General features: G+C 25.6%; 1 protein-coding gene across 4 annotated transcripts in view; it reads right to left on the reverse strand.

The window, feature by feature from the left end:
• The window catches only part of LOC100164481 (inositol-trisphosphate 3-kinase homolog), an 87,357-nt gene extending 74,669 nt beyond the window's left edge, over positions 1-12,688 (reverse strand). The window contains exon 1 of one of the 4 annotated variants that reach the window (XM_008183747.3): positions 12,554-12,688. Coding sequence is in view for 2 of the 4 variants with exons in the window: in XM_008183749.3 (XP_008181971.1) it covers positions 12,554-12,616 (63 nt within the window). In the remaining 2 variants the exon portion in view is untranslated. Of the gene's footprint in view, positions 1-6,233; positions 6,477-12,419; positions 12,464-12,553 lie in introns of those variants that run through there. The other 3 variants (XM_008183749.3, XM_016803571.2, XM_008183748.3) reach the window with 3 other exon arrangements.
• Positions 12,689-15,657: the final 2,969 nt, after the last annotated feature.

Genomic DNA, 15,657 nt, shown 5'->3' on the forward strand with positions numbered 1-15,657 from the left:
CCATAAAATTCATATCATGTTTATTTTATCAATTACTACACTTGATAAAATTTTGATAATATTTTGACTTCTTTTGAGCTGTTTACGGATAATTTCAATTTTCAATTTTTTTTAAAGATTGAAAATTTAAGACGAGATTCCACGTAAATTGGTAATATATATAAACATTACCAACATACTAACTTTTAAGATATTATTTTTATATTTAGTTAAATTAAATTTTACTTTTAATCTATTATTAGATACACTCTATAAATACATCAATTATCTATTTTTCTATACTAGAAATCAACTATTTCAGACACAGCAAACTATGTTTATGTGTTATATATAGGGTTATGAGTATGAAATATTTCACATGAAATTTTCACTTTGAAATATTTCAAAATTGAAACTTTCACCCTCCTTGAAATATTGAAAATTTTTTTTTTCAAAATGTTGTGTTTTTTGGTATGTCCATAATAAAATCATAATTATATGGTCACACTGATTTCATATTTATCATCCATATGACAATATCAGCTAATGAAGTATAAATAAACATAGAATATTGTATAAATAAAATCATGATAATATCTACATTTTCTTCGCCAATAACGGAAATAGAAATACCGCTACCGCATATTCAATAACACCATTGGCCATTGGGTATTTCAGTATTTGTGACTTGTGTGTGTTTGTGCTAGCGAGTAGCATACATTAAGATTCATATTGTATAGCCATATAGCCATAGGTATATTATACTTATACACAAAGGCAATAAATATCTACCTTACTAAGTAAAAATTAACTGTATTTCTTACTACAATTTAAAAATAATATATTTTATTTAATTTTTCATTAAAATGAAATATTTCACAAAAATAAATTTCATGAAATTTTAGAACCCTAGTTATAAAAAATGTACATTTGCCATCTGGTCTATAAAACTATAACTAATAGGTAATAACTGTTATTTTACTACGACATTATTTGGAAATATACCAACACATTTTCCTCAACAAGAAAACATAAATACACAATACCTATAAACACAGCCCAGTATTTTACATAATATACTAGAATGAAAGAACATATTATTATTTCGTTTGTTTTCTCTGCCAAGTCTGAACTAGCTAAAATGTTAATTCAATTTTAACAAAGTTTAAATGTTTTTTTTTATTATTATTCCGTTTATTCCATGGTACTTTTCTGTTATCCCTACTACCGCGAGTCTCAATTCTGTTATCTCGACTACCTCGCCGATGCTGATTTAGATAAAACCGATAATAAATCATAGACATGGATATAAATATAAAAATTTAAAATACCTCCCCAATACAGTTTCTAATTTTATACGTACATAGACCTTTTTTATGAGCATTTGAATATATAATTTTAACGATATTGTGTATTTAGTGGTAATTTATCAAACTCAATAAGACCTTAAAGCACTAAGCGGTCACCCACCTACCACTTGCAAAAGTTATGGGGTATTTACCCAGTAGCCATACGTGTTCGGTACTACTAAGCTAGGTCTAGTCTAACGCACTGTCTCGCTCAGATCGTATTACGTATCCAATGATTTATCATTGAATTCAAATATAACACATATGCATTACAATGACATACTTGACAACTACTATACAGCAGAGTGGTACCCACTTGTCCAGCTTTTTAATTTATATATAAATATATATATTTAATATCTCGATGATTTTATGGTTTATATTATAACACTACACTACTGTGATAACTGATAATAAACGTTATACTAATATAATATATTATTATATAAATAGCAATTCATGTGTATTATGTATGAAAATACTGAACTATCGGAATAGTACTATAGTAGTAGAGATAACAGAATAGAGTAGTCGCGGCATCGAGTGGTAGTAGGGATAACAGAAAAGTACCTATTCCATTTATATGAAGAAAATTACTTGGAATGAGTGGCGTATCCAGAATTTTTTTAGGGGTGGTCACGCACTATCTAAAATTTTACCATATACACTACCTAGTACCTACTTCCAAAAAGTAATAGTGATTACTGGTATAACCACAGAATATTCTTTGGTATAAGACATATTATTGTAGTGTGTGTTCATGTATAGAACAAATATAAATCTTTAAAACAAAATCTAGTAAATACGGTCAACAAGGGGGGCATGGCCCCTGTGCCCCCCTGGATACGCCACTGCTTGGAATGTGACGTTTTTGCAATTTTGGCAGATTCAATTGCAAATATTTATTTCTATGCGATAAAATCGATTTGTCATAAACACAATGGACAAATGTTTTGGGAGTGGACACACCATGGTTTTTACCAACCGCAGTAAATCACTAATAATAGTTGTATACTTGTATGCCCACCAGTGGGTGCAGCAATATAACTTTGGTATAAGCTATAAATTCAGAAATAGTAAGAATTTAGTTTTGTATTTTAGATTCTGAGGAGTGCCAATGATATTAGTTTTACAAGCATGTGTGTTTTTTGTGTCCAATAGACAATGACACTTTTTGTAGCAAAATCTGTAGACTCAATCTTCAATATTGAGTGTGGTTTTTGTTTCTCACTAAGAGACAAAAATAAAACTTTCCAGTATTTTGGAAAAGGAATTTATTTAACGCCCGCAGTTATGGAATAAATTGATATCGTTTCTCTTTTTGTTATAGTCCAAAAACAAATAACTGTTCATATATACTAGATATAATCACAAAATGTTAATAAAATTAAAATTTTTCAGACTTAATATAATTTTTTTAATATTTTTGCTCTTCTTGAGCTGTTTATATACATTTGAAACTATTAACTTTTTTTCAGTTTCAAAAAGATTAGAAATCTAATACAATAAGGTTCCTCACAACTAAATATATTATAAAATATTCTTAGAAATAGATGTTGACACACTCTCTGTAGGCTCAGAATCGTTTATCGTATACAATAATTTATTATTAAATACAAATTTAAAGAGACCTACTTAGTGATGAGGTAACCACACTCAATTAGAGTATGCTATCTTCGATACAGCCTGTAGAGCAGTTCCCTGTAGATTAGCATTATTATTCTGAGTTGTAATTGTATATCTAACTAATATTAATTTAATTTGAGATAATGTTTATACTTACCTATATTATATCAAGTCTTAAAAAAGCATAAAAAGAGAAAATATTTTTTAAATTATGTGATACCTAGAAAGTGCTGATATAAACTTTTGGTGATTTTCAAGATTCCACAGTTATTTATTTTTGAAAGAACAAAATCAATTTTATCAACTGTTTTTGTATCAAAATTCGTTTTTACATAATTTTTATAGATTACAGATTAATATTTTACTAAAGTAAGTACCAACTATAAAAAATAAATAGATCCAATTTATAATATATTTCTACTGATAGAGTAACCACCTTCAAAGTTTAAAATAGAAACATTTTACTGCTCCAAAAGGTATTATGAATGATAATATGTCAATTACCCATAGACCTTATACTAAGTATAAGGTCTATGCAATTACCAGAAAATATTTATTATTTCTATTGTGGAAACAAAATCAAAGACCCTCAATAGAAAATTGATTTGACTATGACCATATCAAGAACAGTTCTACAGTTCCTTTAGTATCTTTAAAAAAGTTTAAAAAACATAATTTTATAATTTGTGGGTAATATCATTGGTTTTAAAATACATGGTGATAATATATTTGATTAGTGATAACTGATAACTAATAGCATTGATCATGAATACTTGTATAGTATAAATATAATAGTTATACTTTCAAATATTACAATTTCATTACATAAGTAACATTTATTATTAACATGAATAATTCAGGGGAACTGTCAAATATTTAAATTGTCTCCAAAAAAATGTACTTTTATTTCAATATGGACAATAACAAAGTTAACTAAATAGAATAATAAATTTTTAATATGTTTAATTTTCAGATATCTTTAACATTTATTTACAATCTATTTAATTGGGGAATTAAATTTAAAATAGTAGGCTTAGGTAATTTAAAAATCATTTAGTTTCTTTAAGACAACTAAAAGATTTGTGACATATTTTTTTTTTTTATATTATATAATTTGTGTAGAAATGTAAATTTTATATATTTAACGCAGGTGTTATCTATCATCTTCTTAACTGTGTCAACGATGCACAATGTATTATATTTCACTATGGTCAGTTACCTACCTTGTAATCATGTTGATTTAAGTAAAAAAAAATTAGCAGACTTAGATAACGTAAAATGTGTTCACATTATATAGCTTTTTCTGTATATGAAAGAATATAATATATAGGTACCAGGTAGATTCTCCTAAATACTATAAAGTTTGTATGCACAACTATTAAAAGGATTAGCAAATAGATTAGAGTATTAGAGTATTTTATTAAACATATCCTGTCCACCTCACGATTACAAACCAATCCAACGGCTTTTTTCCTTAGAAAGCCTCACTGATGGTCGTCATTCAGCTAACTTATCATTTTTATCTAATCTTCTTTCCTCTAAAATTGACAGTCCAGAATCACTATCCTGTGTCTCATTTCATGTCCTCTCCCGCCGTACACGATCATCTGTTCCATTCCATATACCTTTCTCTTCCTCAAACTACTGTCTTAACTCACTGATCATCCGTTGTATGCGCATCGCTAATACTGACCGTTCATTCTCACTCTAAAATTGAGCCCCGTTTCCATAAATCAAATTATTACTATTATATTCATGTACTTAAGGGTTTGTCCCGTATTGTAAAATAAATAAATAAACAATAATGTTTTAATAATACTAATAGATAAACAAACAAAATTAACGTCATCACAGTTGACCAACTGAAATTATAAATTAAGGTAAACAGAACTTTGATGGACTAAGACAGATGTCATTTAATAAAACTAAAATTCCCTAAAAATAAAAAAGTATTCAGAACAAATATATGGGTGGGTAGTATATTATATTAAAAGAAACCATCTTGCAACTTTGTAAAACTTATACATATCCCTTGGACAATTTAGAATTAACATTTTAGTTTTGAATTAAAATAACTATAATAATTATAGTTGATTAATTATTTATACATATAACAAAATAATAATAATTACACAAAAACAAATTAAAATCATCCGCTCTGGAAGAGATTAAATGTAAAATATCATAACAGTTAATTAGCATTTTAATATTAATTATAATATTAATAATAAGCACTCAATATTTACTTAACCAGTTTTTAAATTATTATAGTTATTAAATGACAAAAAGTAAACTGAGGTAAACAAACACAATGGCAGTGTATAATTGTTAAATAAGACAAACAATATATTGAGATACAAAATTTAAGACATTTTGAAAGTCCTACTACACTTAATAGACTATATATACAAAATATTTATTCAACACGACAACGCCTATCTTAAACTTTATCTAATCAATTTAAAATTACACATTTACACTATTAATGAAAGCAGAAAATTAATATAAGTGGAGTGTGGACAGTGGACACTATAATATTTTTGAATGATATATATGAATTCGCATTGGATATAATTCAAAGTTTTTAATTTAAAGAACAATTGTTTATCGATTTATCTATGGAATACAGATGTGACTAAAATAATATATATGGCCAAATGAAACTTTTACAAACATTACAATGTAATGAATATATGTACCTTCTTTCGATTCTGGAAATTGAATCGGTTTAAGTTTGACAACTTTTATCTAAATTTCCCAACACACCCAACTCAACAAAATTAAAACGTTATAAAATTCAAGATCTAAAAACTAAAATCACATAAAACAATATAATTTATCTAATATTAGTAGTTTCACTTTAAGAACAGTATTATATTTTAATTTTAAAGAAATAACTTATATAAAAGAGATTTTATCTGAAAACATGTGTATAATACATAAAATTACATAAAATTGTATTTACCACCATGAAATACCCAATGACTGCATGGATTGAACAATGCACATATGAATTAACAATATTATATATTTTACAACAATATTTATGGAATTCCAGTAGATAAATTTAATTTTAATTTTAAATTATATGTAAGCTGCCTCTTAACTTCACCTGCTTTTATTTTCAATTTAAAAAAAATAAATAGCAGAAAATCCAAGATACAATTTAACAGTTTATCATACATTTAAGTGCAAATATGAAACAAAAAATAATGGTTAAATTATGTTTTTCGTGTAACATTGCATTTATATTTTAATATAAAATGTATAAGAACTCACCCTGCATTTTAAAACATAATAATATCCAAAAATCCTCCAAACACAAATACACAATAATGTTGATACTTTTCCTTATAAAATAAACACTTGCACTGCAGTAAAATAATTAAATGAAACTAAGCTTTTGATTCATTTATTAGGTGGAAATACGAAAAATGAAAAATAAAAGGATTTTTGTTGCGCGATGTTCATATTTTAAGTAACGATGATAAACAGTCCGCGCGAATGGCTGTTCACTATTAAACTGCGGTACTACCTATGACCAAAGACAGTTTAAAGGTGTGTTCAGTATACAAAATAAAAATATTAAAAAAAAAATATATAATATACCTATAAACATATATAATTCTATTGATATCTACTTGTGTATGTGCATATGCTAGTATAATATGGACATACACTAGTATATAGGTATGTAGCAAATTGGTCTTTTTTAATTTCCACCGGTGTTTTTGTTTACATAGTCAGAAAATTGACAAAATGTAACTACACGCAGTCGCTCATACGCAAATACTATAGTACTAAACAATGAAATATATACATTTATATAAAGGTAATATGTACAAGCAATTATTGTTAGTTGAAATTTAATATTTAGGTAAGCTTCATGGTTTGTGTACTCAAGTGTGCGATCTTTACCACCGTTAAAAAGTAATACCTATATTGCTCAGCAAAACTAAAATACGATTCACATTTACCTCGAAAAATGTATATCGCTTGACGAAGCCTGCGTTATACTACACGTGTGTTGTGTAAGTGATGATTTATATTTTTGAATATAATTTAGACATTTGAATAAAAACTCAATAAAGGTTATCATCATTATACGAATCGAAAAATGAATATCAATGATTTGTTCCGCATGTAACGCAGCTAAGAAAAAAGTAAGTAACTACTACCTATAGCTATATTTAGCAACCCGAAAAAACATAGAGCATCTAGTAGCATCAGTTTTGAAAAAAAACAACAAGCGTTTTAAACGGTTTTTAAAGATGGTTTTTTTACATGTTAAAAACCTTTTGACGAAGGCATAACAATTATAATAGTCAATGATTATGGATACTCCCCTCATCACTTATAGTTAGGTATAAGTATAATAATCTATTTCATCTGTATATTTATCATATTCCTGATTCTAACCAAGTCTGCTAAAGACTTTTGGTCAATTTTACCACGGACATTTTTTCTTGGACTTTTTTACTTAGATTCACGCAGCGTATGGCGATAAACAATCTCAATCATCGTATTTCTATTATAACACTTATAACTATATACGTATTATTTACGTTAATATTCCAAAAATAGTATTAAAATTTAGATTGATTAAGAATGGTAATTAATAAACTGAATTCCCTACAAATGATTAACTAACTAAAAAAAATTAAGACAAAAGATATATAGGGATTGAAAACAAAAATTTTAAATAACATACAATTTCTGAGGTATATTTTATTGATTTTTATTAAGCAAAAGAGTCAATGGTATCAAGGTTGCTTGGTCTAAAAACAATAATTTAAATTTTATTACCATTATAGGAGAATTATATATTTGAATAATATTATTTGTATTAGCTTTACAATGGTTTTATAATTAACGAGATTGACATCAAGTATTAATTAGGTTTATAAAGAAATATAAAAAACAGGTAAGACTTTTTGACTAAGCCTAAAGAATTTTATCAATAATTTTAAAAAAAAAATCAAAAATTTTAAATACCTATAAATAGCTTAAAGTTAGACTAAATATTTTTTAATATTTTATTGAATATAATATCATGTTTTAAATTTGACTATTAAAATATTTTTGAATAATAACAAAGTATGTTTGCATCGTTAGTAAAATGTAAACTGTTTTAATGTAAAAATTCCCGTATTCCTTAATTTAATTTTTTATTGATTATTTTGAAAATTATCAAAATTTTTTTTTTATTTTCTCTCTGCAGTGTACCAACTAGACCACCTCCGTAATAGTTTTTAATATAAAATGTGAAGGTATACATTATGTCAGCAGACAAAAAAACATCATTGTAAACCCAATGCATTCATCGATCAGAATTTAAAATAATAAGTGAATTAAAAATATTTAAAATTTTAATTTAGACTTTTTTTAAATAATCCTAATAGAATTCGTTTAACATACGAAATTCTTTACCAGAAGAGATATAATTTTAAACAAGAATTACAGAGTAATTCTAACATAAATATATATGTTTACATATTTAACAAATAAATAAAATACATTGATAAATTTGTTACCAAGTAGGCATATTAAACGATATTTTTTAATTGATGTTGAGAAATTATAATGGTTACAGCTTATAATTTATAATAAACGGTTATTATTAGCAAATCATGTAAGTACATATTACACCCTTTGATTTCAAAATCCAATAAATTATAGTGTAGGTAACCTACCAATGAATAATATATTATTTAGTATTTGCCAAATTAATAATACGACCATCGAGTTTGTCCATCGAGGTAGCCGGTAGGTCAAACAAAATTATACAGAACATGATAATTTAGATACTTATTAGTTATTACAATTATTATTATCCATGAATCCAAGAAAAAAAAAATAAAAAACACTCGGTCAGTATAAGAAAATATGAACTTGACACAGATTTCCGATAATTTATTATGCACCAATACGGCAATACGTATTTTATTATCTATGAGACAACTACACAGGATGTTACTGGAAGATCTAACAAATTAAATAACTTGTGTTCTGATCAAAATTTTTTTATTTTTTTTTTCAATAATTTATTGATTTGTGCGCTAGACGTATAATATAACATTTTTTTTATGTTTATTTTTAAATACTGAAAAAAAAATTTAAATCCGATTTAAATATAGTCAATTTGTAAATCTGGTTTTTAGAAAACTTTTGATTGTAAAAACATCTATCTTAGTCAAGTGGTTCATTTGTTTTATGATTTTTTTAAATATACAACTCTTTTGAAGTAACTCATAAATTTGATAGAAATTATTTAAAAAAAAAAAAAACGTAAACAAGTACTTTTTTAAAAATTCTCATATAATACATTTAAAATAAGTTCATATTTTTTGATTTTAAACGGTTTTTTTAAGGACTGTATCAACTTAAACCTAAGAAAAGTAATGACTAATGAGATTTCAAAAAACTATAAAAAAAAAAGCTATATGACTTAAATAAATGTTTTTTATTCATCAATCAACATTTTTCTAAAACCCAAATTTACAAATTAGCTGTTTTAAACTTTTTACCAAAAATTCACGAAAATGTGAATCCTAAAATCTTAGATAAGAATCCTCATAAATTTGTCTACCTTAAAAAAAAAATATCCATAATAAAATCAAATTAAATTTTTATGAGCGTTTGAACTTCCAATTTTTACAAGTTTGGATATTCACTCGATTTCTCATGTAGCGATTTTCTTATTTCGTTGTAATTCAAAAACGGATAATCGTAGACTCTTGAAATGTACATCATATGTTTATTTATCAATTTCTATACTTACCTAATATTTTCAAAATATTGAGACTTGTTTTGAACTGTTTACCGACAATTTCAAATTTACATTTTTAGTTTTTTTTTTCAAATTTCAATTTTAGATTCTGAGCGGAGCGATGATATATTGATTTTACAATGTGTGTTTTTTTATTTTATTGTTTTTGTGTCATCATGGTTTGGGGCAGTAAAACTGCTTCGAGTTTCTTCAACGGTATCTTGTTCGATGGGAAAGCGAATCTAGTTTGAGCATTTAGGGGGTAAAAAAGTTTTCAAAAATGCCAGGAAAATCAACATAAAAATATTATGGAAAAATAGGAATTTTTACGCAAAATGGATATTTTTTGTTGGGCCAAAAAACGTGAAAGTTTAATACAAGGCTTCTGATATATTGTTATAATAGCAGTTGAAAAATATTAAAAATACATAGGCACAATTTCTTTTTATAAGCATTCAATGTTCGAATTTTGACAAAATATATCAAATTTAAAATTTAATAATTATTTTGTAGTTAATAATTTATAAAATTTTAAACTTTTATAGCTAAGGAATGAAAATTTAAAACAAGGTTCCACGTAAATAGGTTGTATAAAAATTACTTTATTAACAATAATATCATCATACATACTTAGTAATATATCATAGACTGACTGATAGAAAAAAAAACAATTTTTAATTTAAAATGTCCGTAAACAATTTGATATACGAGTCATAATATTATTAGTTTTATCAAGTATAGAAAATGATAAAATAAACATATGTGGTGTAAAATTCTACAAGTTGTCTACGATTGTTCGTTTTTGAATCACAACAAAATAATAAAATCGCTACATGAGAAATCAAGTGAATGCGATGTTGTAAAAATTCAAACGTTCATCAAAATTTAATTTGACTTTCCAGTAGACATTTGTTTTTTGTTAAAGATAGACAAACTTATGAGGAATCTTGTATTCAATTTTAAATCTTAGACTTAAAAAGAAAAATCTTATGAACTTCTAACTCAAAATAATTTGCAAATATTCGTGATTCTTACGTCATTTGTCAATATTTGAACAAATGATTATACTTATACCTAATAAAAAATTGTAACTATGTATTTTTAATATTTTTCAACTGCCGTAGTAACAATATTTTAAGAAATAGGAGTCTTATATTAAATTTTCAAGCTTTTTGGCTCAACGAATAAAATTTTATTTAAATTTGTAGAATAAAAACTAAAACAATTTGTCCGTAAGCAGCTCGAAATAAGTTTAAATATTTTGAAAATTTTATGCTGTAGGTAAAATACTATTATAAATAATCAGTGAAAATGTCATGTATCTACAAATTTTTTAGAGTTACACAAAATACCAAAATCGATTTTGTCGAAAACCGATTGTACATAAAAATACCCATTTTTTTCTATTTATTTGTTTTGTTTTTCCTGGAATTTTTGAAAACCACTGGAAATCACTAGAAAACCACTATTTTTAAGATTTTTAATATGTACAAAAAATTAACAATTTTAAAATACTGATAACTGGTTTTAAAACTAAAATATTGAAAATATTATAAATTAAAAAATAGAATTTGTATTTCAAACTTATTTGAAAACATTGTATTTATAAGATTACTTAGGTACCTACCACAATTCACAAACATAATATTTTCAAAGTTTTTACTAATAAATTTAATTGATTTTCTCTTTTCCTTTTTCATAAATTTAAATTTTACAATCATACATTAAAATATTGTTTTGGTTTTAGAAGATTCATCTTCGACTCAATAGTTACAAGTAATATTCTACCAATTAAGATTAATTAATTTGTAAGACTTAAAAAAGTATTAACTATTAAGGTATATTCATTATATAAGACCTCAGAATTTAAATGGCAAACAAAATTAATCATTAAGACATTGAGTACTTATATAACTTTTACATAAATTTAAGAAAGAAATTTCTAAAAAAATAATTTAAAAATAAATAACACCGAATAACCAATAAATGTAGATTTCAATGAGTTGTTGTTGTTGTATCATGCATTATAATTTAAATTATACTAGGTACATCATTATTATTTAGGTACCTATGTATTTCTTTTACTGCAATTTTTATATTAAAGAAATGTTTTATAATTTTAACATTTGTCAGTTTCTATCTATTATTTAACTATTCATTATTGTTATAACTTATATTAGGTACCTATACCAGTCATGTATGTATGTAACCTATTATAGTATTATGCATCATTTATCAACAAATAAAAATTAAAAAATAAATATATTGAGTAGAGAAAGGTAACTAATAGAAAATAAGTAATAATTTATTAAATTTAAATTCATCAAAAATTATAACGAATATTGTTTATTATACTGTCAATAATAGTTTAATGAAATTCAAACAATAAAATTTATACGCATACAGGTTTATAATATATTTTTATTTCGGTAATATACCTAAATTTAAAGAGCTAATATTTTTATTTTTTTTTTGATTTCTTCTCGACCTTCAAGTCCACTATCAATTTTTGAAGAAATCAACATAGATTTTTGTAAAAAAAGCATATTCTCCACAAAAATATTATTTAAAAATATAAAAGATCTATAGGTACTTTTACCATTTAGTATAAAGAAATCCACGGTGGATTAAAGGGATGGCTTAATATTACAATAATTAAAATATTTTTTCATTTTAAATAAATATTATATTCATACTTATCAAGTGCTTGGGAGGCCCTTTTCATAATAAAGTCCTAGCGCAGGGCTTGTGTGTGATGCACATTCTGCTCACCCATTTTTTCATCTAAGACTTAATAAAATTGTACATAGATAATTTATAATGGACATACCTTGTTCGCAGTGGTCTCTGAACAATAATCTGGTGGTGGAAATTCTCTTGACGGGTGCGTCATGGTTATGCTTCAACACACTGGTTTTACAAATACATGCATAAATGTTTCACGGTTCACGCTGTAGGTCTTTACGTATTACGTCCAAACATCCGACAGAAGTGAGGAGGATACATTTAATAAACAAACAACACTAGAAGCTGGCATTATTTCAAGTTGAAGTTTCATCATCGTTATTCATTAATCGTTATTGTAACGTCTTCTAATACTCAATGCTACATTATTGACGTTGGGCTCTGGCTACAGCAGATTGGTGTATTGCCTACGTTATCTTATATTTCTTCATACCTGATAGCGTTATCGGTGTTATCATATAAACATAAACAATAATATTTTATTTACATATTTCATTGAATGATAATTTATCATATTCACTATTCAGATAATAAATTAATAACCATAATATCATAAATCATAATACATAATATCTGCGACCGTAACATAATTAATTGTTATACAATTTGATAATATTGTTAATATTATGGTACTATTATAGACTATATTATTATAGTAATGCCAGTAATGAAATATAATTTATAAATGCGTGATTGTGTGAATACTGAATATTGAATGTAATAATATGTATTATTTTAGACTTCAGTAATTTCAATTCAATTGACAATTTTTTATATTTTATAAACTTATACAGTTATACAAAAATTATATCCTTAAAACTAAATTGATCTTAACTTCTAAGTAGAGATAATAAAATACTTCAATTAAAATGTATAAAAAAAAATAAGTGTAAATACCTATGTTCTACATTATACCCACATAGGTATCTGTTGATCATAAATTAAAATCTATATTACCTATTCAGAATTCTCACACAATATGTTACCAAAAAATGCGTTCAAGGTAGGGCTCAATCTCAGCCCATCACTTGCTTATGAGCCCCATCTGACTGTGGTGGTCAGAATGGTTCTAAATTATATTATTTACACCTATAGGTTCAATATGTAGTAACTATGAGCTGTTTTATGTATATATTATGTAGATACAAAAATCTAAAAATGTGTTTATTGAAAATCAGACTTATCACTTATTAGGTACCGAGCAGTTAAATAAATTTTAAATATTATGTAATTTTATTTTAATTTTTTTTTATAAAATGTAACTCAAAACAAATTATTTTATTTTAATTAAATTCAAATAAATTAAAGCATGATATTCTTATTTAATAACCTAAATTATATAATACTAGCTGATCCCTCGCACTTTGTTACCCGTAAAAAATAACAACTGTTCAACAAATTGTGATTGTTATTTGTTTAACACCTTTTGGGTGTTACTAGCTGCAGTAAGTGCAACTCAGCCACCTTGATAGGCAATCCAACTACGTTGGTAGGCAATGTGTGAAAAATCCCTTTGATGCATGCTTCTACGAGAGTTGTACCTGATCTGCCTAAATAACCAACGGCAACCAATAGTAAATAAATACGAATTTCTAATAATTATTTTTCCTATAACCATTATCAACCCATTTATAAACAAAAATGTACATCGTATATATCAAAATCCCTGTTTGAGCACCTCCCCGGGTTGAGCCTAACTAGCCCAATAATTGTGAATCTAAACCATTCAAGGACCCATTCCAGCACACTAAAAAAATTTAATTAAAATAGATGCAGCCGTTTAGAAGGAGTTTGAATACTTACACACGGGAAGAAATATACATGTTACCGTCAATGATGTAAATTAGTTAATAACGTAAATGCCTAGCCAATATTATAAATTCCTAACATTAGTAGTCGATATTGTCAATGCCTAGGCATTAACTGACAACATAGGCAAGGTTGTAAAATTTAAATATTTTGTTAACACATTTAGAACTATGACTAGGAACTTAATTTAATGTCTAATACTGATAGGCAATAATGATAATTATGTTTAACGAAATATTTTAATTAGGTCAGAAATTTATAAATACAAGATAAATTATACATAATTAATAATTATTTATTTTCACAATATTTGTTGTGCCTTGACACTTTGAATTGCATAAAACATTATTTTTTTTACATGCGCATCTATTAGTTTTGCATTTGGTTTTACAAATACATCTTGTATAGCCTTGTGATCCCGCGATTCCATATCCAGCAGCCTCACGAACCGTAATTTCTTTTACTCCGGCAGTCGCGATTGTTTTTTCATAATTCAATATATTTTCAGGACACGGAACGAGTTGTGCTCTAGTAAACCTATTTTTTAGCATGCCATACTCCGTACCTACATAGTAATTTATTTTAATATTATTATTAATTTATTTTAACAATTCATTTTTATTGTACTTACATAATTTATACATATCAGCTTCATATACAACAATGACCGCCAAAAGATTAAGGGGTGAGCCACGTGCTCTATCCACGTCAGGTATAGGTACTCTTACTTGAAGTTACTTCCTACTTGAAGTTCTGTGAACTTAGTATTAGAATACTTCATCATTTTTTGTGCCTGCTTTTGAAGGTTAGTTATGGCCCCTTGTCTATGATTATTAATTTGATCTTTGTTCGAATCTAAGATATTAGTATATTACTGACATCTGATTTCTTATTAAATTCTAAAAATTAAAATATTTAATTGCAATATTAATAATAATTTTTTTAAATAATAATAATATTTAGAGAACGGATTGTTATGCACTAAAAAGTATCGAAATATGTCATATAATATACAGTAAAAATCATAAAAATATTATGCAACAAATATGCAAGCAATTTTTTTTTTTTTTATATAAAATGCACAAATTAAACAATTTCCAATAATTAATTACTTAAATAAACTAAGTATATAAAAAATTTTTGTTTTAATATGCAATTGTAAGAATATACAGAAATATGCAAAGAAAAAATTCACCATTAGATTAAAATTGTTATAATTGATAACTGACAAAAATCCAAAAAAGTAAAAAGGAAAAATATGCAATTGTATTAGTTACCTATAATATCACGATTTCCTTCACCCTCAACTTCAAGTTCTTCGGTGCTTTCATTATTAGATTTTAGATTCTGAGTGGAACGATGAATGTATTGATTTTACAA

This window comes from Acyrthosiphon pisum, chromosome A3, assembly GCF_005508785.2.
Source record: "Acyrthosiphon pisum isolate AL4f chromosome A3, pea_aphid_22Mar2018_4r6ur, whole genome shotgun sequence".
NCBI lineage: Eukaryota > Metazoa > Arthropoda > Insecta > Hemiptera > Aphididae > Acyrthosiphon > Acyrthosiphon pisum.